We start from the raw sequence: 9,127 nt of genomic DNA on the forward strand, positions 1-9,127 counted from the left end.
TCTGCTCTCCGTTGTGTGCTAGAACCCTCCTCTTCCCTGATTGGCCAGTCACCTACCTGCGCTCGCCTCGGATTAGGCGTCGGCTAGGCCGGCTCGCATGCTCCGAGGGGCCCTGCTCTCTGATTCGCCGGTCGGGCCAGCCCACGGCCTGCACGCTAAATGGCTGCGCCGATACCTATATCGGCCTCCGATTGGGTGCGCGGCGCCTCCCCGGCCTGATAGGCCAGGGCCACCGCCCCCCTGGCTCTCCATTGGTTGCTCCGTGAAGCCCGGTCTCCGGGTAAGATGGCAGCGGACGGGCAGTGCTCGCTCCCCGCTTCATGGCGGCCGGTGACCCTCACCCACGTCGAGTATCCTGCAGGTAAATGGAGGTCCCGGCTCCGAGGACGCCTTCCAGGGGCCGACTCGTCAGCCCCGGGTGCTCCGGCCCGCGCGGACCTGCGGAAAGCGCGCCGGGGTCCGGGGTGGGAACTGTCAAATAGTGAACCATGGAGGGGCTCGGCTGGCGCGCGCGCCGCGCAGGCGCAATGGTGTGGCGATGAGCTGGGCGAAATTGCTAGCGGCTCGCTCGCGCACTCTGCAGCTAAGCTGCCGGGCCGCTTCCCGGGCGTCCCAGGTCGTGGGTGGGCTCTAATGGGTCGGGGGTCTGTGTGAGTCGGGAAAGGATCACTGGCCCGGACCCGGGCTCTTCTGCCCCGCCCTCCCCGGAGCCAAAGAGGCCAGACTACCTCCCCGGCGTGTAGGGAGTGCCTTTCCTTCCAACAGTGTTTTCGGGTTGCCTGTAAGAAAGATCTTCCCATTACTGGGAGGGTGCAAACCGAGGCCAGGCGGCTACTCATGCTGCCACTCCCTGAGCAGGGCCCGGCTCCGCGGCAGAGGAGACCCGGTGAGGGGGCACGCAGCCCCTGGGATCTTGACTTCTGACTGGAGCTTCGCATTAGACGCATCTCTGGAAGCGCAGGGTTTTCCAGCTGGATGGTCCTTCAGCGACCATTCTAGATGTAGTCTGTTAGAGTGATGAAGAGTTTGGGTCTTGGGATCGGAAGTGTCTGGGCTCTAGTTCAGGCTGAGACTTTGTACAGATGCAAGTGACTTCACCTCTCTGTGCCTCAGTTACTTCATCTCGAAAGTGGGACTAATCACGGTGACTCCCTTCTAGTGATGGTGTGAGAATCAAATAACAGGAGGTGTGGGAAATGCTGCATGCAGTGCCTGGTACGTGTAAGCATTCGGTAACTACAGTTAACACTATCCGACTTTTCCAGGAGCCTCTCAAGCCCACCCCACCCTTCCTGGGTAGATGGTTGGGTTCTGGTGAGGCTGGGGCCCCCTCACTGAGCCCTGGTTGCCCCGGGAAGGGCTTGCTCATGCTGTTCTCATGGGCAGAGATGTGAAGACCTGGCCCTGCTGAGGGCCCCAGGGCTGGGTGCCAGGGAACTTTGACCCTAGGTGTTCTGGGTTCTGGGTGTGGGGTGGCCCTGTCAGGTGCTGGGCCCTGCCTGCCTGCCCGCCTGCCCACCATTCATTCAAACAGTATCCATTGAGCGCCTCCTGAATGCTAGGTCCTGGGCTGGCTTGCATTTGAAGTGTTGATCAGGCCAATATGTCCCTGAAGAACTCCCACTTTACAGGAGGGAAACTGAGGCTTAGAGAGGGGAAGGGACTTGCTTTAGGCCTCAGCACCTTCGTGATTTCCCTCCCCTGGCTTTGGAGTAGCTTCTCTGGTGATCAGAAGAAAAGAAGGAACCTGGTAGTAGTGAGCAGGCTATGATGAGGGCCCCTTTGTAGGGACCGTGAGTGCCTGGGTTGGGGTACCTGGCTAAGCCTGGGGCATCCTTGAGGTCTAGTTCCCTGTCTTTGTAACTCTCTGTGGTCCCCTGCAATTCCCCTTTGTGCTGTCATCACTGATCCTTCATCCATCCTCCATTTAATATCGTTTTTGAGCCCAGTTAAGTGCCAGGTGCAGTGCCGGGCTTGGGGGACTCAGTGGGATTTAGAGACCCTGTCCCTGTTCTTGTGGAGGGACAGACACTGGTCTGATATCCACACAAACGGGAGTATCATAAACGATGCCCCAGTTACAGATTCCCCAACCAGACTAAGAGCATCACAGTGACAGAAACATGTATTTTTTGCTGTTGTGGTGGGTATTTAATTTATATTGAGTTAAACCAGGCAGCATCCCAGGTGGAGAAAACTGTGTGTGCAAAGGTCCAGAAGTAGAACAGAGCATAGTGCATCCTGGGAATTAGAACTAGGGCAGAAGGTGGGAGGGAAGCAGGGCCAGGACCGTGCAAGGCCTGAGTTGGGCTGAGGTGGGACTTATCCCAAGAGCAGAGGGAGCCATGGAGGACTTCGACCAGGGAGTGGTGAGGCCAGAGTTGCTGACAGCTTCTGCAGGGAGGCTCAAGGGTAGTGCCGGCCACGGAGATGGCCAAAGGCTTGGGGGCACCAGCTACTCCCTGTCCTCACAACCCAGTGCTTTGGACATCAGCTGGGCAGCTGAGAGACCCAGAATCTCAGGGCTGGAAGGGTCATCATGTGGCTGAGGAGACAGAGGCCCAGGAAAAGGGAAGGCCCCATCCAGAGTCACCAGCGGGCCTGTGGCGGCACCCGCACGTGAGCCCTGGTGGCTGGTCCATTCTCCCAGGCCAGTTCCGAGCCAGCTCTACCCTGGACGGTGTGAGTGAGACCCAGTGTGTGCCCTTCTCTTCAGCCTGGAGTCTGGGCTCAGCCCTGTGTGGGCACCTCCCTGCCTTGGTGAGGCCAGGCTGGTGGGGGGGGCCATTTCTCACACCGGGTTCTCCTGACATGGAAGTGTCGTGGGTGCCAGGAACCAAGCTGGGCGCCTCCCAGGCTCTGTCACAGCAAAGTGCCCACACCTGTAGGAGGTGGGCGCTAATATCCCCATTTCATAGGTGACCAAAGGCCTCGCCTGAGGTCATGCAGCCAGCAAGTGCTTGCACAGGAATGGAACCATGCCCTCTGACCCCAGAGTGGCCATGCTGCTGCCCTGTCTTGAAAAGGGAGGGTGGCCTTTGGACTTGACATCAGCCCTGCCCTTGAGCAAGGGGGAAAGTGACTCTTGTCTCTTGGCTTCAGTGTCCTCATCCCTCAAAAGGGCTGGAGGTCCTCATGCTGCCTCCCCCTAGGCCTATTAGGAGGGAAAAACAGGTAGTCAGTAGGTAGCCAATTTCTTGCCAGCAGAGAAGCAGTGAGATGCAGTTACTGTTAGGGGCGGGCACATTGGGCAGTGCAGCCTCCTCTCCCACCTCTGCCCTTGGTCCCTGTTGCAGTCTGCAGTGTAGACCCAAGTCTGTGTGTGTCCAGAGAACACCAGGTTCCCCTGGCCGCCCAGGGCTCAGCTGGGACAGCCTCAGCATAGCACTGTGCTCCAGAGGCACCCACGTGCCCTCTGAGCCACCTCCTGGTACACAACCTGACCTCTGGGGTCAGACCAAGCCAGGTTCAAATTCCTACTTTTGTGGGATGTTGTGTATAGTACCTGGGCCAGGCCAGACACTTGGATTTTAGTCTAGATCCCACTTTTTCCTGGCTATAATTTTGGCAAGTCACAAAAACCCCTGTGGGACTCAGTTTCTTCAGCTGTAGAATGGGGACCGTGCAGGCACCTTGCTTGGGGTTCACCCCCTTGTGCTGGCCATGCCCTGTGCCCATGCTGTTCTCCCTGTCTTGTCTAGGTGATCTTTCAGGCCGCCTCCTTGCCTACCTGAGCCTCAGCCCCATATTCATCATTGTCGGTTTTGTGACCCTCATCGTATTCAAGCGGGAGCTGCACACGGTGAGTCTGTCCGCGCCGCCCCCCACACCTTGCCCTAGTGCCCCCATCTCGGAGAAGAGGACCCTCGCCACTCCATCCCAGGGCTTGGCCTTTCCGTCCGCGCCTCCACCTTTCTGAGGTGTATGGAGCCTCCTGGCTGGTTGGTTCTAGGCCGTCCATTAGTTGGGCTGGGAGGCCCAGGCAGAGGCCACAGTCTTTGGGGCAGGGCAGTGGTCAGTGGGCACACAGAGGCCCAGCCGACACACCTTCCTGGCAGATCTCATTCCTCGGGGGCCTGGCACTGAACGAGGGGGTCAACTGGCTGATCAAACACGTTGTCCAGGAGCCACGGCCCTGTGGAGGTAGGGCCTGGGCCGTGGGGGTCTGGGAGGGAGTTGGGAAGCCTGCGTCCCCCCGTAATGCCCTGTTCTCTCTCTCAGGCCCCCACATGGTAGTGGGCACCAAATACGGGATGCCTTCCAGCCATTCCCAGTTTATTTGGTTCTTCTCCGTCTATTCCTTCCTTTTCCTGTATTTAAGGTGAGCTTCTGCCCCAGCTTGGGTGGCCTTGACCTGGCCCAGGCCAGGCTCTGCCCAACACTCACTGCTAGCCTTTTGGACATGCCTTGAGGCTTGGCCTATACCTGGCCTTCAGCCAAGGCAGAGGGTACCCAGGGAACATTTGGGTGGGGCCAGGGGCTGTCGGGAGGCCTGGGCTCCAGGCTGTGGGCTGAGGCCATCTGACAGGCCTGTTTTCCCAGAATGCACCAAACAAACAACGCCAGGTTCCTGGACTTGCTGTGGAGGCACGTGCTCTCCCTGGGCCTCCTCACCGTGGCCTTCCTAGTGTCCTACAGCAGGTATGGAGGAAGGGAGCCCCACCACACACCCTGTCTCCTGGGGTCTAGCTGCATTCTTGGTCCCCACTGGACCCCACTATGGACCTGAGTCCCGAGCTTGTAGGGCAGGGCTGGGAAAGGGGTCTGTCTGCCTCTTCCAGTCCAGTCCTTGCTCTCTGAAGAGGGAGCAGCTGTTGGGGTCCAGCCCCCTGTCTCCTTCTGGAAGTAGATCTGAGGTTGTGGGCCTCAGGAGTCTGTCCTGTCTGAGTGTATCTGCCTGTGCACAGGTTCCTGGGAAGCTGGCACTCAGCCATGGGGGGATTTGTGCCCACCTGTCTCTGGTGGGCTCTCATGAACTTCCCTCTGTCCTTGCCCAGGGTCTACCTGCTGTACCACACCTGGAGCCAGGTGCTCTACGGGGGCATTGCTGGAAGCCTCATGGCCATCGCCTGGTTCGTGTTCACCCAGGAGGTCCTCACCCCGCTCTTCCCTAGGATAGCAGCCTGGTAACTCCTCTTGCTGTCCCACCCTCCTTCCTAAGCACCATGGCCTCTCTCCGCTCCTGCGAAGGGGCCATCAGTGGGAGGGCACAGGCATTCTGAGTCTAGCCTCAGGCTCCCTGGGAGGGCCCTAGTGACCAGGTCTCTGGTGGGCATAAGGCTGCAAGCCCCACCGGCCTGGCTCCTACCTCCCCCAGGGGTTCCCTCAGACCCAGAGGCCAGGGTGCCATCCTCTGTCCTCGCCTAAGCTCTCAGGGACTCAGAAAGCAGCCTGAGTCCTGCTGAGTGTCCCTGAGTGTCACATAGGTGCCACATCAGGGTCTCTTGGTGGCTGTGGGGTCACGGGCCAGGCAGACGCTGTGAACAGTTGGGGGAGGTCTCATTGCTGGCGTGGAGACAGTCCCTGATGTGGTCTTGGCTTTCTGGGTGTCTCTCTGCAGGCCCATCTCTGAGTTCTTCCTAATCCGAGATACGAGCCTCATTCCTAATGTACTCTGGTTTGAGTACACGGTAACCCGGGCAGAAGCCAGGTGAGTTAAGGGACAGTGATCACCAGGTCCTGGCTCAGTGGGGCACAGCCACTGCTCCCATATTTGGGGGGCTCCCCAAGAGCCAGGCACGTGCCTCAGCACTTTTCTTGTACTGCCTCTCTGAATCCTCCCCTGGACCCCATTCCACAGATGAAGAAACTGAGGCTCAGTTGAGGAAAAGTCCCATAACTGAGGACCTGCAGATCATAGGTAGGGGAGCTGGGCTGGGAACCCAGACTTCTGGCCCAGAGTCATACTTTTTAACTTCTGTGGCCCAGAACCAGAGAGTTGGGGAGCTGAGTTTTTCAGGGCATCTGCTTTTCAGCAGATGGGTAAACTGAGGTGCATCGAGTTAGGGGTTTACTGGTGTTGCACAGCAAGTCTGGGCTTTGGAATATCCTGACTCATCTGTCCCTCTGCACTCACCCCAAATCCTGGGTCCAGTTCAGAGGGGAGCTGAGGTGAAGTCAGGCTCCATAGCAAGAGTTTCTCCAGGAGGCTGGTGGGAAGAGTCATGGGGTGGGGGCAGCTGGGAAATGTGTCCAGTGCATCATGGTCCAAATTACCCTAACAAGCTTAAGGGGAAAGCCCTGGATCTATGAGGAAAGGGGATTTGAGGAGGTTAGGCCAGGCAATCCCATTATTGGCCAAAAGCCCCAGCTGGTCCAGGTTCTCCGCCTGGCCCCTCCCCACCTGGCTGGCTGGCTGCCACCTGCCTTCATTTACCTAAGTTTCCATACACACCTGTTCTGGGCCAGGCTGTGTGCTGGGGGTAGGCGCAGAGTGAGGCAGCCACAGCAGGCAGGGGAGACATGAGGAATGAGGCACCCACCTATGTGATCAGTGCCCTGGGCTTGAGGCCTCATGACAGGAACCGCCTGAGGGGGCAGGTGGGTGTCTGTTTGGGGGGACAGACCTGAATGGGGAGAAAGAGGGAGCCCGTTGAAGAGGGGATTTGGCAGGGAGCGTGTTCTCAGCACGGGGAGGAGCATGCACAAAGCCTCAGGCAGGGCAAGGCTTGGTGAGCCCCCCAGACAAAGAGGCTGGAGCCCAGGGAACAAGGGGCTGGCATGGGGTAAGGTTAGGGCCCCGCTACACAGGATGTGGGAGGGGGTTTCTGAATTGTAACTGGGACTTTAGACAAGCCCCATTCACCCTTCTAAGCCTCAGCCCCTCTAGAAATGGGGGGCGATTATCCATAGGCCCGTCATGGCTGTAGCCACATCCTCAAACCTGGTACTCAAATCCTCTATAACCTCCATCAGCATATCTCCTATCTTTGCTTTCATACCTCCTAGATGGGGAACTCACTACCCTATTGTCTAATAACAGAGCCTCACTTGTGCTGGCTTATCTGTAAAGTGGAACTCCCCATAATTAGTTGGAATCCAGTCAGGTCTTTGCTTCAGTTTTCTCCGCGTGGCCCCCACTCCCGCCTGTTTCCTGGCTCTGCTCCAGGACTCCAGAGCTGAGACATTCATGATACAGGCCCAGCCAGACACTGATCCTCTCTAGGTGCCCAGTCCCAGGGCAGGAGCTCTGATTGGCCCAGCTCGAATCAATCACTGGTTTCTGGGAGTGCCATTCACCCATTGCAATAGGACTGTGGGTAGGGAGGGGACCACGAGGGGGCAGGTCAATGAATGTCCTCATCTGACCCCCACCCCCATTTTGCAGGAACAGACAGCGCAAGCTGGGAACAAAACTGCAGTGACTGGTGAGTGTGGCTGGGTCCAGCCTCTAGATCTGGCCTGCACATGCCTTGCAGGATGGACGTAATGACAGACAGAGGGATGAAGCAGAGACCTCTACAGACCCGTCACCAAGTGGAGCCTTTTTTTTTTTACCTTTAATTTTGACGAACAAGGTGGACCAAAGGGCTGAGCCAGGCCCTCAACCAGGACCCTGGAGGGCCTGCTGCCAGGGGGCCACATGGCCAGGGACACTTGTTGTGCTGCTGCCAGGCCCGGTTGGGTGGAAAGTGTCCTCGGCATGGGCACCAGGGTGTGGGGTAGAGGAGGAGGGTTTGCACCTCTGGTCACGGGGCCAGGAAATCCAGGTGGTGTGAAAAATACTATTTATTTTTTGTTTTTGTCAAAGGCAGATGGGATTTTGGAGATGAGGCAGGAAGAGCCTGCTGTGTGGTAGTGGCTGCCTTGCATAAAAAGGGGCCCAGGTCAGCTTCCCACGCCCTTTGCCTTGGGCCCAGGGGGCAGACCACCTCTCTCTGGGCCTGAGGGGCGGCCTGGGGGCTCAGGAGGAGGGCAGCACCCCTAAGCTCTCCCTGCCACCGACGCCATTCCAGAACCTCATTCAGTGTTTCCTTTCCCGGGGGCCAGGGCCCAGAGAGAGCATGCGTCTGGTGGCTGCTATCATTGTGTTCCACCCCATATCGACCCTGTACCAAAAGGGCTTTCTCTGGTCCTGTCCCCAAGACAATGGTTCCTGACAAAAGAGCCTGCACATGTGGGTGAGCAAGCCCAAGCCGTTTACAGCTCTTTTGTCCTGCCATCCAGTAGCGGTTAGTTTTCATCTCCACTTGAACAAAGCTCAGAGGACCTGGGAGCCGGGGAGGGATCAGGGCCGCGGTCCCTGACCTCTCTGCCCTTCCCATCCCCGTGTGCTCCGGACAGTCCTGTCCTTCCCGATGCCCCCGTGAGAGGCTGGAAACCTGCCAGGGATACCTCTTGAGCCTGTGTCCAGGGTGTGGGCCCACAGATGGCTCTACTGTCCAGCTCGGAGGGTGGCTCCTCCTAAAGGGGCCTGGTCTCTGAATCAGTCTGAAATGGAGTTGTGTAGAGATGTGAAGTTTCTAAAGCTGAACCAGGCTGCTTGGAACCTGTGTTCAAATTCCGTGCCCCCCTACCCCCGCTTTTCTTTGTAGAGGTTCCCAATCTGCTGCTGAAGCACAATATTTTGGTGCTTTCTCTTATCATTTGTTAAAGACAGTGTCCAAAAGCCATTCCAGATGCCAGGACCAGGGGCCTATTTCTGGGGAAGGCTTGTCAGTCCCCACATTTTCCTCCCCTTCCTTAATTTTTGTTTTTTACTTTTTGCCTGAGACAAGCCAAGTGTGAGATGGTTTGATTTAAGGAAAATCAATGAAATTGTTTACTATTGTTTTAAAATAAAATCTTGAACTCTGGCGGCTTGAGCACGTTGACTAAGCTCATGAGGAAGCTGGGGGATGGCTATGGGGACACATGGCCCTGAGGGAAAGGACATGGCTAAGACCATAAAATCACAAGCATCTCCAAGATGTCTCAACTCCCCCAGCCCCCCAAACCGGTTTTTCTCACCAGTCTGAGACCTCACTGCCCTTCAAAGTTAGGACATTTCCCGTTTTTTTCAGGTCCGCTCCCGCTCCCCGTGTGGTCCTGGCTGGCACTGGCTCTGGCTCTGCTCTGCGTAAGCCTAGTTCCTCCACCTGTGGCAGCCTTTGAGGACTGGGCACAGCCAGCATGCCCTTCCTAAGCC

At 57.6% G+C, this 9,127-nt stretch overlaps 1 protein-coding gene across 1 annotated transcript; it reads left to right on the forward strand.

The window, feature by feature from the left end:
• Window positions 1-232: 232 nt before the first annotated feature.
• Window positions 233-8,795, forward strand: DOLPP1 (dolichyldiphosphatase 1). The gene is made up of 8 exons (XM_036913633.2): window positions 233-361; window positions 3,702-3,802; window positions 4,059-4,143; window positions 4,222-4,321; window positions 4,543-4,641; window positions 4,998-5,126; window positions 5,561-5,650; window positions 7,328-8,795. Exons 1-8 carry the CDS (start codon window positions 286-288, stop codon window positions 7,362-7,364), a joined length of 717 nt encoding a protein of 238 aa, XP_036769528.2. The 5' UTR covers window positions 233-285; the 3' UTR covers window positions 7,365-8,795.
• The last annotated feature ends 332 nt before the right edge of the window (window positions 8,796-9,127 follow it).

This window comes from Manis pentadactyla, chromosome 3 (assembly GCF_030020395.1).
Source record: "Manis pentadactyla isolate mManPen7 chromosome 3, mManPen7.hap1, whole genome shotgun sequence".
Taxonomy (NCBI): Eukaryota; Metazoa; Chordata; class Mammalia; order Pholidota; family Manidae; genus Manis; species Manis pentadactyla.